This window comes from Aedes aegypti, chromosome 1 (genome assembly GCF_002204515.2).
Source record: "Aedes aegypti strain LVP_AGWG chromosome 1, AaegL5.0 Primary Assembly, whole genome shotgun sequence".
Taxonomy (NCBI): Eukaryota; Metazoa; Arthropoda; class Insecta; order Diptera; family Culicidae; genus Aedes; species Aedes aegypti.
This window is the reverse complement of record NC_035107.1, coordinates 201,876,864-201,900,070: the sequence shown is the minus strand read 5'-3', so window position 1 is coordinate 201,900,070 and position 23,207 is coordinate 201,876,864. Positions and strand designations below refer to the sequence as shown.

Below are 23,207 nucleotides of genomic sequence, written 5' to 3'. Positions count from 1 at the left end.
TAACGGACATTTGGCATAATATCAAGCCATGTGTAAAGTAAGAATCAATTGGCATAATATCAAACCATATGTGAAGTAAAGGTCATTTGGCATATCGTACTTTTGGCATAATATCAAACCATCTGAAAAGTAAGGGTTATTTGGTATAATAATTCAGATACTGCTTTTTCTATGTGAAAAAAAACTGTTGTAATATTACGCAAAAGAAAAATTCATGGTCAAAAGAAAGGCAAATTCCTATATAATAAAATAAAGCGTCGAATCGCTATAGCAATAACCCTCGAAAGAATACCTTATGTTTAAAAGAAGGGTAAATCTCTAGATAAATATCATGACTAAATAGGATAACAGAAGATGAACTAGGGTGTCAATCAGTGATGCAATATTTCATAATTTGAAATTAAATTTGAAAACAAGGTCATGACTTTGGAAAACAGACGAAAAAAATGCAGCAACATTGCTGCTACAATTTAAATATCATTTCGTGTTCCAACGAACCCGATCAACCAGTGCCCACTGGTCCAGGAAGCTAATTTAGGCGGACATGAGGTTTTCGTCTCGATTTATTGATTTTAGAGCCATAGTTGCTTCTGATATGTTCAGAATTTTCGGTTCCGGATCATTTGGCCGAATGCCATTCGGCCGAAATTGAAAACAACTGTTAGCATGGATTTATAATGAATTTCAAAAAACTTATTCAGCTTATTCATGAAGAAGGTTACACCATCACACCATCATTGATATACCGTAAGGACGCCATTCACCGCTCATTTAACAGCATTTCAACACAATAAATTCTGTCAAAAACCGGTTTTTCGATATTTTTTGCAACTTTTTGCGCTAGACGCAAGATAAAACATTTGTTGTTGTAGGAAAGAATTTGAAATGTGAACAACGTATAATGGCACCGAATAACATGTATGCCAATGATACATGTGTTGGGTGCCATTCACCGCTCATCCTAAGTATGAGGCTCTATATACACAACAAGTTGGAATTAATTTACTTTCATTAGCTGGTTGTTATCTTTGTACTATAGTACAACAACATATTAAAGCGTGGCAGCTAAGAACCATTTTTCGATCTGCCATAATAAAATCATTGTTCAACTCATGTTTACCGCCTTAAACAGCCTAAAATTATTTTTGATAAATAGTATATACAATTAAATCATATGAATTTCATTCTGATACAATCCATTCTGGTATACTAATACATGTTGATGACTTTTATTGCGAAAATTTGTTTAGATTTTTCAAAATAATTCAATGAGCGGTGAATGGAGCATGAGCGGTGAATGGCGTCCTTACGGTACACATAATTAGCTTTTAGTAGTAGTTCAAGAAACAGTTCGTGCTGAAAGAAGAACATCCTAAATGTAAGCAGTTATTCACTTCTCTGCTAGCGGTGATAGCCACCTACAGATGTTTGTAGTTAAATTTTGGCAGTAACCAAAAAGGTTTAAGGCGAAGTAGGCCGTCATTGAAAGTTGTACGCGTCGTTGATGATTGTTGCTAATTTATCTCACGAATTCGAATCAAAGAGAATCAGTTGGTTTTGCACTGACACGGCTGAAAAAGTATCAGCTTATTTTATGCATGTTAGCGCGTACACTTATAGTTTTTCAAGTCAATATAAACTATCAAGACTGAGTTTTATTACTTTGAAATGCAAGCTGAAAAGTCATCATTGTTGCCAAAACGAATGACGGGCTACTTAGCCTTAAGACTTATTCGTCCTTTTGCTGGATCGGGTTGCTTTGATTCCTCGGATCGTACTAAGTAATATATGTCATAGCTCTAGCAACCACAACTCTTGGTTTCTTTGACTTAAATATTCCACGAGTCGTTTATTGCTATACGCAAGCAACGATGCAGAGTTCAGTTCACAAGTTGCAATCTTGGAGGAGAATGACATCTCACCCAAGTTGAGGTAAAAAATGTGTTTTGAATAATACGTAAGGGAATCTGGGGTAATATGCACCCTTGAGGCAAAACAACCCTACGGTGCGTTTTATGAGTATTTGTAAAAAAAAATTGGAAAAGATTCGTCAACATACGATTTTACAAATCCAAATTCCAAAAAAAAGTCTAAATTTTTCTAAAATATTTATAGAATCCCCGAAAAGTCGTTTTACTCCTGGGGTGCATATTACCCCTGATACCCTTATTATAAGCTTTAACATGAATAACTATGAGAAATACTTCACTATTGAAAGAACAGCCTATGATCAAAAGAAGGAAAAATTTCTTATGAAAATTTAGACAGGTGTAATGCATATAATAGTTTAATCAGTACAACTACAAAGAACTTCCGATGATTAAAAGAAGGTAAAATTCCCATTTAAATTATAAGCTGAACTATTTTCAATAGTAATGAAACCAGTATAACTCGAATGAATAGCCTATGTGCAAAAGAAGGAAAAAAATCTGATGAAATCAATGAAACACTTGAAACCTTACTACACCTTTGGTAATCCAGAGGCGAATTAACCGTCACCTCAGAGTCTTGACGCGATGTCCTGAATTAACGGGTCGATTTTATCATTCTCTTAGAGCTCTTATAGAGTAATAAAAAATTACGTCCCGTCACATCATAAAAATCAACAAATTAATTAGCTTATCAGTTATTGGGCCACACTTATGAAACCTACATATCAGAGGTGTTGTAATTTGATTTTTATTTTCATGATTCGGCCAAACGGCATTCGGCCAAATGACCCGTTCGGCCAAATGGCGTTCGGCCAAACGGCATTCGGCCAAGTGGCCGGACACCGAATTTTCAGTACTACAAAGTGTACGCATCAATAATTTTATACGATGATTACAAGAGTGAAGTAAAGGCCAAATTCTTCATTTTATCGAATTGTGAGTTGATGTGTTCAGAAAAGTTGTAGCAAATGATCAGAGTTGCTCAATATCAGTCATAACAGCGTATGGCTGATTTACATAAACTATTAATATCAGTTGCGAGCTATCAATTCACTTTGATTTGGCAACCAATAGCACTGCCCATAACTGGATATTTGTAACATTCGACAAAAGTAGGCATTGAGGAATACTAAGTTTGCACAAAGCAAAGCCATGCTAAATCCCAAAACCCGATCGGTTCAGGATCTTTTCGTAATGGAAATTTCCTTGACTTCCCTGGGCATAGAGTATCATCGTACCTGTCATGCGATATACGAATGCAAAAATGGTAACTTTGGTAAAGCAACCTTCAGTTAATAACTGTAGAAGTGCTCATAAGAACTTATAAGAACAACTGAGAAGCAGGCTCTTTTCCAGTGAGGACGTAATACCAAGAAAAGGAAGTGACAATTCTCCAAGCTATTATTGTTCTTCTGTGACCAACACATAGTTTCAATTCATCTGCAGCATTATCAAAAATATCCTATTGGTAAGTTGCCATTTTATTTGCTTTATTTAAAATTAAACTTAACCCATCAGTGATATCCATAGTCTATCGCTATCAATGCATTGGTGATGGAGTAGACAGCATGATGTTGATGTGATATAGAATTATCCAAATGGGCGTAGTTGTTGTTTTTTTTTTTAAGGCACACTGTGCTCGTGGCCACTACTGTGCCGGAATCAGTTGATCTGTAGCTTCTTAACCGATACAGATCTATTTTGAACTTATCTATATATTTACATCTACACTCTCTCCTACTCTTTTACTCTCACACCGAGCAGGTAGGAGAGAGCTCTGCTGTTAGTGAGGCTAGCTGCCTTCGAAGAGGGTCAGTTTTTCTCAGTCACCATCTGATACTGACGGAGGATGGATGTGCTCCCCAAAGCACGGTTTTTTTTGTGGAGGGGCTGGGAATCGAACCCATGACCTTCCGCTTATGAAGCGAAAGCGTAACCTCAAGGCTACAGACCCCCTAGAGCGTAGTTGTTGTTGAAAATGATAAGTTTTTGTGTCACGTATTTAATGGGCACCTCAATTGTATAAATATTACTAAACCAACCATTTAACCAACACCTCGTTTTCTGACGTGATTTATTGAAGTCCCTTGAATTATTAGGGGACCTCCATAAATCGCGCTAAATTTTATCATTTTCAACCGCTCTTCCCCTAGGCCAACATTTTTTTTTGCGTGGGAAATGCGATAAAATTTAGCGCGTTTTATGGAGGTCCCCTAATAATTCAAGGGACTTCAATAAATCACGTCAGAAAGCGATGTGTTGGTTAAATGGTTGGTTTAGTAATATTTATACAATTGAGGTGCCCATTAAGTACGTGACACAAAAACTTATCAGCTTCTTCCTAAAAATATTACGGATTGTGTGATTACATAAAGCATTGGGTTGTCCTGCGGACGGATTTTTGAATGCAAGCTCTGTAAGGGTTTATTCATAAATTTCATAACGCTAAAAATGGCCATTTTCGACACCCACCCACCCCCTCGTAACGCTTTTTGTATGAACATTTTACAATTTTTGTATGAGCCGTTACAGCACGAGGACACCCACCCACCCAGACAACCAGAATGTACATATAACGAAATTACCTTTTCCGTTATGCGATGCTTATGTGCGCAAAGTTTAACAAATAAGATGTTGCGAAAAGGCCTTATGCGTACAAAAGTGTGATCGCTCATTAGGATACACATGCTAGTTTCGAGAAATTGTTGAACAGACATGGAAAGTGACTCATTTCTTTAAGGAGATATGAACGTAATGACCAATAAATACTTTCAACAACAACAAAAACGAAATGAACTAGAAATAACCTACTACTCAATAACCTAATTTGGTTAAGACATGACGACAACTGACATTTTAGACTTTAATCTTATGTAAAAGACAAGAGTAATCAGAATAGCATGACTAAAAAAACACTTTAATGACAAATGATTCAAAATCATTTCGACTAGGCATTTTTAGTAATGACACTACTACACTACTATTTCAAACAAATTCTGATGGAGTTGCTGATTTTTACAATGCTTTCTTTTCTCAGAAGCAAGGGAATATGAGTATTTTTCAAAAACTACCACGTCACAATACTAATAAATAAAACAATGTTCATGTGGGCACCACAGCCTAGTCCGTCTGAGTATTGGTTCTGGCAGAGGGGAAACTTGGCAAAGGCCAGACCGAGGGTTCAGCCTTGACAAGTTAATCTGTCAGGCAGCTCCAACTAAATACCACACAAAAAAATCCATTACTAATTAAACGACTCGGAATTTTTCTAGAAATCGACTGGAAAGTCAGAGAATTTGATTTTCAAAATGGAGCCGACACTTTTTGTCACTTTATTTTGGTTATACATTTTGAGGCTCTTAACTAAAAAAACACGTTTGAGCTAGATATCTCCGTGGGGAGAGGTGGGGAGCGATTATTACGGGAGCGGGCCATTTGGCATAAAGCCATTTGGCATAAGGTCATTTGGCATAACGCCATTTGGCATAAAGGACATTTGGCATAACGGTCATTTGGCATAACGGACATTTGGCATAATTTTTAACTAAGTGAAAGATGAGGGTCATTTGGCATAACGGACATTTGGCATAATTTCAATATATTTTCTAAAGCTCGCAACTGATATTAATAGTTTATGTAAATCAGCCATACGCTGTTATGACTGATATTAAGCAACTCTTATCATTTGCTACAACTTTGCTGAACATACCAACTCACGATTCGTTAAAATAAAGAAGTTGGCCTATTCCTACTTTACTCTTGTAATCACCGTAAAAAAAAATGATGCGTACACTTTGTAGTACTGAAAATTCGGTGTCCGGCCACTTGGCCGAATGCCGTTTGGCTGAATCATGAAAATAAAAATCAAATAACACCACCTCTGATATGTAGGTTTCATTAGTGTGGCCAGTTATTAGATAAGCTAATTAATTTGTTGTTTTTCATAATGTGACGGGACGTAATTTTTTGTCACTCTATAAGAGCTCTAAGAGAATGATAAAATCGACCCGTTAATTCAGGACGAAGTTGTGAACTCCTCACAACTCCTCACAAGACTCTGAGGTAACGGTTAATTCGCCTTTGGACTACCAAATGTGTAATAAGGTTTCAAGTGTTTTATTGATTTTGTTACACTAAAAGTGGAAAGATTTATTATTCAATGTTCGGTTTTTGAATCAATTTTTTTTAGAGTGTAAAACAGAATCAAATGTTTTATTTTTCTCTGTGTGCTACCGGCGCAGACGACAGGAGGTGTAGAAAGAAAGCGAGGGTTTGTGTAGATTTGGCGCGATGCGAACGGAAGTAGGAAGGAGAAAGGAAAGAAGGAAATCAAAAAAGTAAAAATTCCGTCGTGTTTAGACGTGTTTCGTTTTGCTGAATAAAATTCTTAAAATACAGTCCACTTGCTTTTCGTCCCTGAACTATCCGAAGAACATTTTGGTCCGATCGTGCCGGATGTCGGATTAGTGGATGGAAGCAGATTAGATTCTCGATTCGTGCGCGGAACGAGAAAGAATCGACGCGAGTTTCGGCGGTTGCGACGGTCGAATCGCGAAGTGAATCCGATTGCATGCGTTGCATCGGATAGTGTTTTCCGACAAACGTGGTCGGAAATTGAATTCTGTTCCCGATTGAGTGGTCGAAGAAAGCTCCCGGATACTTGCGTGTTCCGGAAGTGTGAGCTGCTAATCGGACGGCAGAATACAACTTTGAAAAGTGGAGGTCAAGCCTCAACGAAGAAGAAGAGCGTGAAAATTGTGCGGTAGTGAGAAGAAGAACTAAAAGAACTATTCGCATGTAATGTTTTTGCGTTCTGGTAAAGTGAAGAAAGTGTTGTTTCCGTCGACGCCATTTTCAACCCCGACCGGTGAATTCAGTGTGCTTCGTAGTGTGCGTGAGCAGAAGGAGGAAGCTGAACAGCGGCAGAAAGAGAAGGAAATGGCGGAAAGTGTTGTTGCGTTGGAACAGTGTTGCCACGCTGCAAGGTCGAAAGTGGTGCGAATAAAGTCGGCCATTTTGAATGCAGAACAGGATCCTGAAAAGTTCACGCATCATGGCTTGAAGCTGTATCTGAAGACGGTCGATTCTTCTTATGAGGATTACAACAATTTTCAGAATCGTATTTACCTCACCGATCCACAGAGGAGAGAAGAATTCGAGCCAAAATTCGTCGAATTTGAAGAGCTGTACGAGTTCGTTCGAATTTCCCTCTGTGAGATGATACAGCACTACGAAGACATCGAGAAGGCCATTGCGAACGAGGCAGCGTTGGAGCGAGAGAAACAGCTGCTGGCTGTGAAGTTTCAAGGTAATGCTGTGGCAATCAGTGATCGTGCTGGATCCAGTGGCGTACCGGAAAGTGTCGTGCCGTATAGAATGCCACCATCGTTGTTGTTGCAGCAAACACCATTGCCAACATTCGATGGCAAATACGAGCACTGGCACAAGTTCAAGGCGAGATTTTGCGATATTGTCGACCGGTGCACCCAGGATTCCCCGGCGACGAAACTCCATTATTTGGATAAGGCGTTGGTCGGAGAAGCGAAGGGGGCAATCGATGAGCAGACCCTCAACGACAACAACTACGACGGTGCATGGAGAATTCTGGTCGAACGTTACGAGAACCTCTCGATGGTGATTCATGGCCACGTGACAAGGTTGCTGAACTTGAAGCAGATGGCCAAGGAGTCGTCAGTGGAACTGCGAACGTTGATCGACGACTGTACGAAGCGTGTGGAGTCCCTGGAGTTCCACAAGCTCAAGATGGACACGATGTCTGAAGCTATCGTTATCACGTTGCTAGCGTCGAAGTTGGATCCGAGTACCCGAAGAAGCTGGGAAGCATTTTGTGAACACGGTAAGTTACCTGTATATAAGGACACGATTGTATTCCTGCGAAAGCATTGCCATGTTCTGGAGCGATGTGAACAAAATGTCATGCCAATCAAGAGCAAGATCGTGCCGATGAAGACCCAGCCATCTATAATTACCAGTAAGACGCACACTGTGATGATTTCGAAGACGATCGATGGATGTCCCGTGTGCGGAAGTGCTCATTCGATTGATGCATGTGGAGCGTTCAAAAGGTTGAATGTTGACGAGCGGTATATGAAGGCGAAGCAACTGGGATTATGTTTCAGCTGCCTGCTACGAGGACATCGAACGGTAGCCTGCAAGAGCGGTAAAACGTGTCCAAATTGCTCGAAGAAACATCATGCACTGATGCATCCGGAAGAGAAGAAGCCTGTTTCAGTTGAATCCCCTCAGCCACCTGCGGCAGAGCAAGCAACGAGTTCCTCACATCCACTGACTGCAGCAAAGTGCACAATTCCAATCGAGCCAATGCAGCCGAAGCAGATTTTGTTGGCGACAGCTATCGTGATGGTGTATGATTCCAACGAAGTAGCGCATAAGTGCCGTGTGCTGCTGGATTCCGGAGCGATGGCAAACTTCATGTCAACCAGAATGGCGGAATTGTTGCGACTGCGAAAGGAGGGTGCAAACGTCCCAATCGATGGAGTGAATGGGATGAAGACTGTCGTGAAGTACAGAGTGAACGCTAGAGTGACATCAAGAACAACTGGTTTCCAATCGTCGTTGGATTATCTGGTTGTGCCCCGAGTGACCGGTGCATTGCCGGCTACTAAGATCGACCCACACAGCTGGCAGATTCCCAAGTCGGTGGAACTAGCAGATCCGCATTTCTACGAACCAGGTCGCATTGACATGCTACTCGGTGCGGAGCTGTTTTTCGAAGTGCTGCAAAAAGGTAAGATCAAATTGGCCCCGAATCTACCATTGTTGCAGGAGAGTCAGCTTGGATGGCTCGTTTCTGGACCGGTGTCCGACTCTGCGGTGATCGGAACCGTGAAGGTGTGTCAAGCTAGAAAATCGGTGGAAACCGACGAGCAACTGTGCCAACTGCTGCGGCGGTTTTGGACTATCGACGAGTTTGGAGGTGATGCGTCGCCAAGGCCAGACGATAGATGTGAACTAAGTTTCCAGGAGACGCACAGTAGAACCAAGGATGGTCGTTACGTGGTAATGCTGCCATTCCGCGATAATGTTGGAGAGCTCGGAGAATCCCGAAACCAAGCGATGCGACGATTTTTGTCTCTGGAGTGTCGCTTAGAAGGTCAACCGGAGTTGAAGCAAATGTACGTTGATTTCATCAGCGAGTATCTGGCACTTGGCCATTGCCGAGTTGTGACGGATTCCGAATGCGATAGGCCTGAGTCTGTCTACTATCTTCCACACCACTGCGTGATTAAACCGGACAGCTCAACTACCAAGCTGAGAGTGGTGTTCGACGCTTCGGCGAAGAGTAGTTCAGATTTGTCGTTGAACGATGTGATGGAGATTGGGCCCACAGTGCAAGAGTCACTCTTCAATGTGATATTGAGATTTCGCTTGCATAAATTCGTCTTCACCGCCGACATCCCGAAAATGTATCGGCAGGTGATGGTTCACGAGGCTCATCGAAAGTATCAGCGAATTCTGTGGAGAGAAGATAAAAATCAGCCAATGAAGGAGTTGGAGTTAAATACTGTTACTTACGGTACAGCTGCAGCGCCTTTCCTGGCGACACGATCGGTTGTCCAGTTGGCTAGAGACGAGCAAGAAGATTTCCCAGCGGCGAGCGAGGCAGTTGAGAAATGCTTTTACGTCGATGATGTGATGACTGGTGCTGACACGCTTAGCGATGCTAGGCAGCTCCAGCGAGATTTGATCGCACTATTGGATAGAGGTGGATTCCAGCTCCACAAATGGTGTGCGAATGATGAGGCGTTACTCGAGGACATTCCAGCTCATGCCAGGGAGAAGCAGATGAACTTCGAAGACTGCGAGATCAACGGAGTGATAAAAACTCTTGGCATTCTTTGGAATCCCTCCAGCGATGAATTCCTGTTCCACGTGAAGCCAATTAGAGATGGCTCTGAATTTCCCACGAAGAGGTCAGTGCTGTCCGATATGTCAAAACTGTTCGATCCTCATGGCTTACTAGCACCGGTGGTACTCATCGCCAAACTGGTAATGCAACAGCTATGGCAACAGAACGTAGGATGGGATGATGCGATTCCAAAGGAGCAATTTCGTATATGGAACCGATTCAGATCCGAGCTTTGCTGTTTGAATTCCCTCCGGATCGATCGGCGGATTACTATTGACGATACGGTTGCTGTGGAGCTGCATGGATTTGCTGACGCTTTTAAGGTGGCGTACGGATGTTGCATCTATATGAGAAGCGTGAAGAGTGATGGTGCTGCAGAAGTTCGACTGATTTGTGGCAAGTCACGAGTTGCCCCAATGAAAGAACTACAACGAGACATCAAGGTGGACACAACCCCTGATGAGATGACGATCCCGAGGCTAGAGTTATGCGCTGCGTTGCTGCTAGCGGAACAAGTGGATAAAGTGCGCGAAACCTTAGCATTAACAACCGCAAAGGTGGTGCTTTGGTCGGACTCGAAAATAGTGTTGAACTGGTTGAAACAAATGAAGCCAAATACCCCAGTGTTCGTACAAAACCGCGTAGTGAAAGTAAGAAAACTTTTTGCGTGGCACACGTGGCACTATATTTCGACTCAGCACAACCCAGCGGATTTGGTGTCACGTGGTGTATTCCCTGAGGATTTAATGCGGTGTGAAGAATGGTGGTTTGGCCCAAGTGTGATTCCTATTGTTGAAGACGATGAATGTGGTGTGGTGGAGCCACGAGAATATGCCCATAAAATTGTGACGACTTTGGTACCGGAACGTGATTCTGTAATACCGAAGAAACAACTTGAGCCGTACGAAGTGATCCTGAAGTACAGCAGTTATCGAAAGCTGCAGCATATTTTCGGGTACGTGGTTCGTTTCTTACACAACTGCCGCTTGAAGGGTAACAAGACGACGCGCAGAAGTGGTGCACTGAATAGTGAAGACTACACCGAAGCACAGAAGGCGATGGTGACCATTGTCCAGCTGGTGGTCTATAAGGAAGAAATCAGTTGTATCCAAGCGAATCAATCAGTGAAGGGAAAACTGCGCAATTTGAACCCAATGTACGACGACAACGAAAGGCTTCTGCGAGTTGGCGGTCGCATAAGGAACTCCGACTTGCCGAAAGACCAGAAGCACCCGATGATTTTGCCGGAGAATAACCACTTCACGGAGGTGCGAATAGAAGCGTTGCATCGTGAGCATCTTCATGTCGGTTTGAATGGACTTCTTGCGGTGGTTCGACAGAAATTTTGGCCTGTGAACGCGAAGCGAACTATTCATCGAGTCCTAAGAAAATGTGTAGTTTGCTTCCGGACCAACCCCAGAGACGTACAGCAGTATATGGGCGATCTTCCGAGCTGCCGAGTGACTGCTGCCCAACCTTTCGCCAGGACTGGAATTGATTTCGCAGGACCATTCTTCATTAAGGTTGGACGAATGAGAGCCCAGGTGAAGGTGTACATGTGTCTTTTCGTATGCATGTCTACCAAATCCATACATCTCGAACTGGTGAGCTCTTTGACGACTGATGGTTTCCTGGCAGCGCTTCATCGATTTGCTAACCGACGAGGAAATCCATCTGAGCTGTTCTCTGACAACGGAACTAATTTTCGGGGAGCAGACCGAGAATTTTCCGAACTGTTGAACCTGCTACAGTCTCAGGTGCTTGACGACAAAGTAAACGAGTTCTGCCAGCCCAGAGGAATCAAATGGAGCTTCAACCCTCCCAAGGCTCCACACCAGGGAGGTATTTGGGAAGCTAATATCAAATGCATGAAATCCCATTTGTGCAAGACACTAAACGAGAGCTATTTGACATATGAAGAGTTGAACACTTTATTGATCCAGATAGAAGGTGTATTGAACTCGAGACCTCTTGTGCAGCTGACGGATGATCCCTTGGATTACGAAGCGCTGAGCCCAGGACATTTCCTAGTTGGACGGGAATTGACGGCGATAGCAGAACCGCTGTACGATGATTTGAAGGAGACGAGCTTGTCACGATACCAGCTGGTGCAAAAACGAATGCAGCATTTTTGGCAACGGTGGTCGAATGAGTACGTGACGAGTCTTCAGAAGAGCAGCAAGTGGTACAAGGACCCTACGTTGCTGCGAACTGGATTGCTGGTAATTCTGAAGGAGGACAACATGCCACCCAAGACCTGGAAGTTGGGTCGCATTGTTGAAACGCATCCAGGTAAGGACGGAGTGGTACGTGTGGTTACGATCCGCACTAGCAACAGCATCTACAAGCGACCGACGACCCAGATCGCTGTGCTTCCCATCGATGACTGCACTGATCAAGCAGAGCCCAAGGAGAAGTGAGACCTTCGCCTCACCCGGGGGAGTATGTTACACTAAAAGTGGAAAGATTTATTATTCAATGTTCGGTTTTTGAATCAATTTTTTTTAGAGTGTAAAACAGAATCAAATGTTTTATTTTTCTCTGTGTGCTACCGGCGCAGACGACAGGAGGTGTAGAAAGAAAGCGAGGGTTTGTGTAGATTTGGCGCGATGCGAACGGAAGTAGGAAGGAGAAAGGAAAGAAGGAAATCAAAAAAGTAAAAATTCCGTCGTGTTTAGACGTGTTTCGTTTTGCTGAATAAAATTCTTAAAATACAGTCCACTTGCTTTTCGTCCCTGAACTATCCGAAGAACAGATTTCATCAGATTTTTTTCCTTCTTTTGCACATAGGCTATTCATTCGAGTTATACTTTTGAAAATAGTTCAGCTTATATTTTAATTGGAAATTCTACCTTCTTTAAATCATCGGAAGTTCTTTGTAGTTGTACTGATAAAACTATTATATGCATTATACTTGCCTAAATTTTCATAAGAGATTTTTCCTTCTTTTGATCATAGGCTGTTCTTTCAAGAGTGAAGTATTTCTCATAGTTATTCATGTTAAAGCTTATAATAAGGGTATCAGGGGTAATATGCACCCCAGGAGAAAAACGACTTTTCGGGGATTCTACAAATATTTTAGAAAAAATTAGACATTTTTCTGGAAGTTGGATTTGTAAAATCGCATGTTGTGGGTCACTCCTATCCGCGCTTGACGAATCTTTTCCAATTTTTTTACAAATACTCATAAAAGGCACCGTGGGGGTTGTTTTGCCTCAAGGGTGAATATTACCCCAGAATCCCTTCCCGGTCAACCAGCCAGTGATTTTTGACAGCGATCGATATAGATTCGTTTTGAACCGTTAGCGATCGCCATCGTTGGTCAAAGATCTATAAAGAATTATGAAGACTGGTTGGTCGGGTTACGTCTTATTCAAAACACATTTTTTTTACCCCAACTTGGGTGAGTGTCATTCTCCTCCTGCTTGCGTATAACAATAAACGACTCGGGGAATATTTAAGTCAAAGAAACCAAGACTTGTGGTTGCTAGAGCTATGACATATATTACTTAGTACGATCCGAGGGATCAAAACAACCAGATCCAGCAAAAGGACGAATAAGTCTTAAACCTTTTTGGTTACTGTCAAAATCTAACTACAAACATCTGCAGGTGGCTATCGCCGCTAGCAGAGAAGTGAATAACTGCTTACATTTAGGATGTTCTTTTTTTTTCTATCTTTATTAACGAGATTTTTAGCCCTGGGCTAGTTCATCTCGAGACCAACAGCTTTACTTCCCTTCCGAAGGAAGTCGTCACTGAAATTTTTAGTGACTATCTCGGGGATGGGATTCGATCCCAGGTCCTCGGCGTGAGAGGCGTGTGTTCTAACCACTACACCAGGTTCTTCTTTCAGCACGAATTGTTTCTTGAAATACTACTAAAATGCTAATTATGTGTATATCAATGATGGTGTAACCTTATTCATGAATAAGCTGAATGAGTTCTTTGAAATTCATTATAAATCCATGCTAGTTCACTTTTGTTTTCAATTTCGGCCGAACGGCATTCGGCCAAATGACCCTTCCGGCCAAATGGCATTCAACCAAATAACATTCGGCCAAATGACCCGGAACCGAAAGTTCTGAAAATTTTAGCAGAAGCAACTATGGCTCTAAAATCAATAAATCGAGACGAAAATCTCATGTCCGCCTAAATTAGCTTCCTGGACCAGTGTGCACTGGTTGATTGAGTTCGTTGGAACACGAAATGTTATTTAAAAGATAATTGTAGTAGCAATGTTGCTGCATTTTTTTTCTTCTGTTATTCTGTTTAGTCATGATATTTATCTAGAGATTTACCCTTCTTTTAAACATAAGGTATTCTTTCGAGGGTTATTGCATAGCAGTTCGATGCGTTATTTTGTTATATAGGAATTTGACCTTCTTTTTAACATGACTTTTTCTTTTGCGTAATATTACAAAAAAATTTCACATAAAAAAAGGAATATCTGAATTATTATACCGAATAAACCTTACTTTTCAGATGGTTTGATATTATGCCAAATGTCCGTTATGCCAAATGACCCTTTATTTTAACATTGTTTAAAATTATGCCAAATGACCGTTATGCCAAATGGCTGTTATGCCAAATGTCCTTTATGCCAAATGGCTTTATGCCAAATGACCCAGACCCGATTATTACAGTGTAGAGAATGAATTTTTTTTACGTACTTACAACAATTATTGTTTATTAAATAAGATTAACGAGTCTTAAAAAAGCATCCGAGGATGCTGAATCTAGGCAAGAGTGAATTATCGACTAGGATAAAATATACTGAATCCCAAATTTGCACGGGTTTTGGTGAATCATCTTCGAGTTTTGAAGCAACAATTTTGGTTTTTGGGCATGTGTAGCGTCCGAACATGTTGAAAATTTCTTTCTTTTTTTTCTATTTTTCTTTTTAAATTTCCGTATGTTTTCTTAACTATCTATTAGAAGATCATAATGCCACTGGATATTAAATCACTGTTTTGCAGGTCAAATCCGGGGTGACTCATATTGCCCCGTATGTTCATATTGACCCCCCCCCCATTGCCATATCCTTAAAAGTAACTGATCTCAAAATGGATCTTTGGGCGTTCAAGACTTCTGATCTCAAAAAAGGTTACTTGACGTTAATAAAAAAAATATCAAGTTCATTGTTTTATACAATTATGACAAGTGGCAATATACCAAATGACGGCTATTCCAAACAGCTATTATGCAAAATGACTGTATACCGAACGACAGTATGCCATTTGGCATTATGCCAAACGGTGCCCTTTATCATAATAATCTCGAAGATTGCTTCCGGAGTTTTATAAATCATAAAGAAATTCCAAAATTCATCTAAAATCTATACTTACCATTTGTTTGCGACCTTAATAAAAACATAAAATAAAATTTTCGTTCGCTGTTTATTTCACAGATATCTCACCCAGAAGCACACGGCCCATCGATATGCGTCGATCTTACGCATTCAGCGCTGGTGGCGTTCGGTGCAACAGACGAGAGCCGATCGCGAACACTTCCTGCTACAACGCAAATCTGCCACCGTGCTACAAACAACATTCCGCCGCCGTGTCCTGGCACGAAAAATTATGGCAGCGTCGGTTGTCATCGCCGATCTGAAAGCCCAAGCTCGGTTGCGTCACGAAAAAGCACTGATCTTGCAACGATCGCTCCGATCGTACACCATTCACCGAAAATTGCAGGCGATCGTGATGGGAATGGTTGCGTTCAACAGGAGAAAGGCGCTGAAGTATCGCTCAGCCGCCAGGATTCAAGCCACGTTCCGAATGTGGAAGCAAAGAGGGGAGTTTTTGCAGTTGAAGGAAGCTTGCGTAAAGGTTCAGCTGCGCTGGCGGGAATGTTTACTGGCTAGAAAGGAGAGAAGGTCGTATTTAGAAATGAGGAAGAGTGCAATTTTGATCCAGCAAACAGTTCGCGGTTATTTCATGATGAAGGAAGCCGTGGCGACCTATCAGAAAGAGCGCGACGGTATAATTTTGGTTCAGAGAATATACAAGGCAAAGTTGGAAATGAGGCGCGTCAGGAGCGAATACTTGCAGGTCAAACTAGCAGCCATTTGCGTGCAACGAAGATTTAGAGCTTTGGTTGCGATGAGGAAACAGAGAAGTGATTATCTGCAGTTGAGGTTGGCAACGTTGGTGATACAGCAGAGACTGCGTGCTCAGAATGTCATGAAACTGGAACGTAAACGGTTTGAGACGTTGAAAGGTGCTGCGATCGTTGTTCAACAGCAATTCCGAGCTCAAGTGGCGATGCGAGAAGCACGTGATCGATTCCAACTGATGCGATCGTCGTGTATTCAGATACAACGGCGGTTGAGAGCTACTATTCTGATGAGGAAGCAAAGAATAGAGTTCTTAAAATTACAGTATCATGTGATGGTGGTTCAACGGCAGTTCCGCGCCAATATTTTAGCAAGGAATCAACGGAAGCAGTATTTGAAGCTCAGAACGAGCGTAATTAAAGTTCAACGAAAGTGGCGAGCAACGATTTACGCTCGACAGATGCAGCTTCGGTATCAGGAGCAAAGAAATGCTGCTATCAAGATCCAGCGCTACTGGAGAGCCATTCAACTGAAACGAATGATGCGTGAGAATTATTTGGACAAACGGATAGCTGCCATCAAGATTCAAAAGTATTTCCGCGGTCACCTGTTGACCAAACAAATTCGTGATGAATTTGTCAGCCTCAGAAGTGCCACAATCAAAATGCAGCAACGATATCGAGCCAATAAATTAATGCAAATGCAGCGTATGGATTACGAAAGGTTAGTTCAAGCATCGGTCGTGATCCAGCGTCGGTACCGTGCTAAGCGGGAGGGTCTTCAGCAGTATGTCGAATATCAGCTGCTGAAGAGTGCCACTCTTAGTATCCAACAACGTTGGCGAGCGGTTCTTGATATGCGAATAGTTCGCAGAGAATACGTATGTCTTCGTACGGCTTGTATCGTTATACAAAATCGCTTCCGCGCCATGCGAGCGATGAGATTAGCGCGTACGGAGTATCTTCAAACGCGATCCGCTATCGTGTTGATTCAGCAAAAATATCGAGCAAAACGGGAGATGGAACGAGCATGCGGACACTATCTGAATGTGAGAAGTGCGACAATACTCATCCAACAGTACTTCCGAGGGTATTTGGAAATGAAGCGCCAGAAGGAGTCGTTCGTTCGGTTGCGAAGTGCTACACTATGTCTTCAGACGAGATTCCGAGCAATGAAACAGATGAAGTTGCAGAGATCGCTCTACCTGGAAGAACGATCTTCCGCAATTGTTATTCAGCGTTACTTTCGAGGCTATCTTGCCACGAAACAACAACGTAGCAGTTTTCTACAAAAGAAGCAAGCTTGTGTCGTTCTTCAATGTCGTTATAGAGCTAGATTGGCAATGCTAAAAAAAAAGTGTGAATTTGACCATCTACGATCAGCTACAGTTACGATCCAGCGGAAATGGAGGGCTACTATGGCCATGACACGGCAACGTAGCTCCTATTTGAGAATTTTACAAGCAACTCAAACCATCCAGATCCGCTATCGAGCCTACAGGCTTCGGTTGCTTGATCAGTTAAACTATCGAGTATACCGAAGTGCTGTCATCGTTATCCAACGCCGCTTCCGTGCAAAGCTTCTCACCCGCATTGACCAGGCACGCTTCCAGCACATCAAAGTTGTTACACTCCGTTTGCAAGCCCGCTGTCGTGGATATCTCGCCCGCCAAGCGTTCCTTAAAAAGCTTACACCCGAGTTCCGAGAGCGTCGTCTACGGGAACAAGCAGCCAAACGTATTCAAGCTTGCTGGCGTGGTCATCAGTATCGCAAAAAACATCAAACCGTTACCATGCGGGACATTGCTCTGCGTATGATCGCAAGTCGACGGGAAGCCGCCAGGGATCCTTCCAAGCGGGTCAGCAATATTCTTCGATCCTGCATGAAATTCATCCAATCACGCTTTGCCGTCCACGAGGCCATCAAAGTTCTTCTCCGGATAGAGCAAATTTCTCGCACTGTGCCCTACCTGCTGCAAAGCGACGCCGTATTTCTGGCCGCTTTTTGCTACGTCACCATGGCACAAGCTATTCGATCCGAACTGGACAAGCAGCTGATTGAAATCTGCGCTAGGATTATCCTCAACCTGGCGCGATTCGAGGGGACAAAAAAGGATGCCTTTCAGGTATGTACAGTTATTGACAAAACAATAAGACCACTTACAAGTAAAAAGTATCCTCGGTAGTTCATTGTTTTTATGCAAAAATTTGAAATATTTGTTATCTACAGTTGATTTTTCTATGGTTCTTCTTACAATTAAGGGTATAATATACCCGGTATATGGGCAAGATGAAAACTCTAAGGATGAGAATGATTTGACCGTAGGTACTTAATTTATTTTTTGGTAAAATTAGTAATTATCATTTTATTAGAAATGTTGTTTTATTAAACCTCCAACCATCAATAGCTCCCTCCCCTTGGTTATGCAACCTTGCCGCGATGGGAGAACACAATCCATTAGCGCATTAGATGGAAACCAAAGGCGTAACCTGTAGGTATCACATTTTGGCATTTTTGCTTAAAGCCGCGTCATAATTTAGATGCACTAATATCTTGGATGTGATCCAACGGACATTCTGCGTCGTTGATAGCATTGCACTATGGTCCAGAAAACAGTTTTACGCGGAAAGATGCATTTTGAGCTTTAGAATGTAACATTAGACGAAAACGGTCTTCTACAAAGTTGTTTGTATTAGTAAGGCCCATTATTTGGTGTTATTGAAAATTAGGGTGGACCACGTTTTCATAGAAATGGTGTAACTTTCTTATTTGTAGAAATTATATTATACATGCTTCAGTAAAGTTGTAGACCATTCAATACATGCAATATAATCTCTACAAATACGAAAGTTAGTTACACCATTTCTATGAAAACCTGGTCCACCCTAATTTTCAATAACACCAAACAAAGGGCCTTACTAATACAAACAACTTTGTAGAAGACCGTTTTCGTCTAATGTTACATTCTAAAGCTCAAAATGCATCTTTCCGCGTAAAACTGATTCCTGGACCACTGTGCATTGATGCCCATTTCAAATAATTAATCTATTCGAAGTGGACATCAACACTGGGTCTACCACAAAAGGCCGAATCACAAAAGGCCGAATCACATAAGGCCGAATCACAAAAGGCCGAAAGCACAGAAGGCCGAAACATACAAAAGGCCGAATCACAGAAGGCCGAATCACAGAAGGCCGAATCACAAAAGGCCGAATCACAAAAGGCCGAATCACAAAAGGCCGAATCACAAAAGGCCGAATCACAGAAGGCCGAATCACAAAAGGCCGAATCACAGAAGGCCGAATCACAGAAGGCCGAATCACAAAAGGCCGAATCACAGAAGGCCGAATCACGGAAGGCCGGAATTTTAAAATAAATTTTAGTGAAAGCCACAAACATTCAGCACATTGTTCTACAATATTATGGACATTTTTACAATAGGGTTAGCGGGACAAGACGCACAAGTAACATTACTAGCTGAATAAGAGTGTATGGTTAGTGTTTTTTGGGTGTGTCAACTGGTCTATTCTTAGCTGACACACCCAAAATAAATTCTATAATTGAAGCTTAAGTAGTCACGCTGTTGTATTTTGTACAACATAAGTATAAAAACCTCGCGAAAACTGGAAGGGTATACAGTGCCTGTTCGATTTTGGCAACATGTCAAAAATTTTCATGTTGCCAAAATTGAACCGTTTCAAAATTTAATAATTGTTTTTATTAAAACTTGTATCACCGTAATAATGACCACAAATTAAATTTATTCTTCTTCTTCTCACTTCCTCACAGGGACAAAGCCTGCTTCTCAGCTTAGTGTTCAATGAGCAATTCCACAGTTGTTAACTGAGAGCTTTTTTTGCCAAAGTTGCCATTTTCGCATTCGTATATCGTGTGGCAGGTACGATGATACTTTATGCCCAGAGAAGTCAAATTTCCATTACGAAAAGATCCTGGACCGACCGGGAATCGAATCCAGACACCTTCAGCATGGCTTTGCTTTGTAGTTGTGTTGCCAAATTTCCGTGTTGCCAAATTCAAACCGAGTCAAAATCGAACGGCACTGTACGGTTAAAAGTATTCTTTGTAAACTTAGTATTCTTATGATCACTTAAACACTTGTTATACCTAGTGATCCTTTATAAGAGAGATACGCGGAAGCTTACATTTCTGTCAAAGTGTGAGCCAATCGAGCAGCGAGAGCTGTCAAAGCGTGAGCCAAACGAACATGCGTTATGTTTGTTTTGAACTTTTCTTGAGGAGTAATGTAGTCGGCTTGAAATTATTTCGGTGAAAGTTGTTTTGCATAGAGCAAAAAATATGAAATATTTACCTTTTTTGAATGTTTGTCAATGCGATGTTTAGTTAGTGATTTTTTCTGTTGTTTATTAGTTTGGAAATTTAGCTCAAAGATAACGAAACAAAATACACTTTTTAGCTATGAGAAAGTCATGTTCGTGTTACAATATTATTCTCGACGCACTGCTGGTCTGTTGCCAAATCATTCCATTTTGCTTCCGCTAATCTCTCATATAAAGGATCACTAGTTATACCCTATCTCAGCAATCATTCTCCTACTTGTTGCGTAAAAGACTATGTTGGCATTATACCGGGCAAACGCTTGCTGTCCGAACTCGCTGTCGCTCGTCGGACCTAAAAATGGAAAAACATCCTCTGTTTGCATTATACCTGGCAAACGCCTGGATTTGCTATTTGCATGACACCGAATAGATGCTATACACAACCATCGGATATCGGAGACTTCGGCGGCCTTCTGCCGCCTCAATTCCTCTATCCTCAATGTGGCTTCGCCGCATGTAAGTTTTGCATTGTTTACTGACATGACTGCATTTAACAAAGCATGGACTTGTTCTTTTCATATCCAAGCTTTATTTTGTGATTTGGCTTTAAGTGATTCGGCCTTTTGTGATTCGGCCTTTTGTGATTCGGCCTTTTGTGATTCGGCCTTTTGTGATTCGGCCTTTTGTGATTCGGCCTTTTGTGATTCGGCCTTTTGTGATTCGGCCTTTTGTGATTCGGCCTTTTGTGATTCGGCCTTTTGTGATTCGGCCTTTTGTGATTCGGCCTTTTGTGATTCGGCCTTCTGTGATTCGGCCTTCTGTGATTCGGCCTTTTGTGATTCGGCCTTCTGTGCATTCGGCCTTTTGTGGTAGGCTAGAAGGTATTCGGCCTTCTGTGATTCGGCCTTCTGTGATTCGGCCTTTTGTGATTCGGCCTTCTGTGATAATCCCATCAACACTATTGGCGACGGTTAGTTTGCATTTTGCTAACCAGAATGTTCCACTCTTACAATTAGCTAGCAATACGCACCGTTATCATATACGTCGTAGGGAATATTACTCTGAAAAAATGACTAATAGATTCACTGAGTAGAAATAAGTGGCGACAATCTTTTTTTAATATGGTTTTTACATTGCCATAAAAAGAAATACCTCTTTTGTAACAACGGTATAAATAATCTAATCCCAGCTTCATTTTCGTAAAATTTACAATTAGAAAGTAGGCGTTGTGTGGCATTGCATTTGCCACCGAAAAGTGAATCTTGTAGGAGACTCTAATAGAAGCCTTAGGTAACTTTACTCTTAAATATTCACTATAAAAATGACTATGGAAAGTAAGACGCTGAGATCGATCATTAGGGTTCACTTGCTAGGTTCGAGAAATTGTTGAACAGACAAGGAAAGTGACCTTTTTCTTTAAGGATATACGAACGCAATGACCAATAAATACTTTTAACAATAAAAAATGAAATTAAATAGAACTACTACTAAACAGCCTAATTTTGTTAAGACTTCACGACAATTGACAATGAAGCCTCTAATCTTACGTAAAAGATAGAAGTAATCAGAATAGCACTTAAATGACAAATTATTCAAAACCATTTTGACTAGACAGTATTAGTAATGACACTACTACACTACTATTTCAAACAAATTCTAATGGAGCTGTTGATTTTCACAATGCTTCCTTTTCTCAGAAGCAAGGGAATATGGATACTTTTCAAAAACTACCACGTCACAATACTAATAAAAAATCAGTGTTCATGTGGGCACCATAGGCTAGTCCGTCTGAGTATTGGTCCTGGTAGAGGGGAAACTTGGCAAAAGCCAGACCGAGGGTTCAGCCTTGACAAGTTAAGCTGTCAGGCAGCTCCAACTGAATACCATACAAAAAAAAAACTAGTAGATTTACTGAGTAGAAATAAGTGGCGACAATCTTATTTTAATATGGTTTTTCCATTAGCATAATAATGAATACCTCATTAGTAACAATGCTATTCAAAATCTAATTCCAGTTTCATTTTCGCAAAATTTACTAGCAGAACTACGACTGAACAACGAATTTTTTTAAGAGTTGACGATAATTGACATTTAAGACTCTAATCTTACGTAAAAAACAGGAGTAATCACATAGCATGACTAAAAAGGACACTTAAATGACAAATCATTTATACTAGACAATATTTGTAATGACACTACTACACTACTATTTCAAACAAATTCTGTTGGAGTTGCTGATTTTTACAATGCTTTCTTTTCTCAGAAGCAAAGGAATATGGGTACTTTTCAAAAACTACCACGTCACAATACTAATAAAAAACAGTGTTCATGTAGACGCCATTGCCTAGTGATAGTCCGTCTGAGTATTGGTCCTGGTAGAGGGAAACTTGGCGAAAGCCTGACCGAGGGTTCAGCCTTGATAAGTAAAGCTGTCAGGCAGATCCAACTGAATATCACACAAAAAAATGGAAAAAGTTTTTGTTAACATTCGTAAAATTTCTGCAGTCTTCCATATGTGTAACGTGTTGTAACGGTTGGGTGGATCAACCAATTGAATTTGTTCCTTATTTAAAGACATCTACAAACGTTAATGCTTCTAGTGAACGATTTGCTATTTGAAGGAAGCACCATACTAGACAATGGACTAGCATGCAACGCCCAGTAGCACAGTCGAAATACGTTCCTGACGAAAAGTTTTCCGGACTGAAGCGGGAATCGAACACACTCTCCTTGACTCGTTGCGGCTAACTGCTTGGTTACACTAATCGCACGGCCACGAAGTCCAATTTAATTAATTTCAGTCATAATAAAGATATATTCCATGCGCAAACGCTTGATGTAGGGGAAGGGGTGGTAAAATGAACACCTTAAGGAAATCATCTTGTTTCTGATAGAAAAACGAGGAATTTGTGTAATTCTATCGCAGAACATCAAAAATAGGAAAGTAATCTATAGCAGCGACATGGATTCAGACTAAAATAGCTAAATTTTCACCTATTTTCATCGCTATCAAAAAGCGATGCAAATGTT

General features: G+C 41.3%; 1 protein-coding gene across 1 annotated transcript in view; it reads left to right on the top strand.

Annotated features, from left to right (window-relative positions):
- LOC5577527 (protein abnormal spindle) overlaps window positions 1–23,207 on the top strand; it is a 69,842-nt gene that overhangs the window by 31,110 nt on the left and 15,525 nt on the right. The window contains exon 5 of the mRNA XM_021857253.1: window positions 15,232–18,004. Within this exon, the coding sequence (XP_021712945.1) occupies window positions 15,232–18,004 (2,773 nt within the window). The remainder of the gene's footprint in view (window positions 1–15,231; window positions 18,005–23,207) is intronic.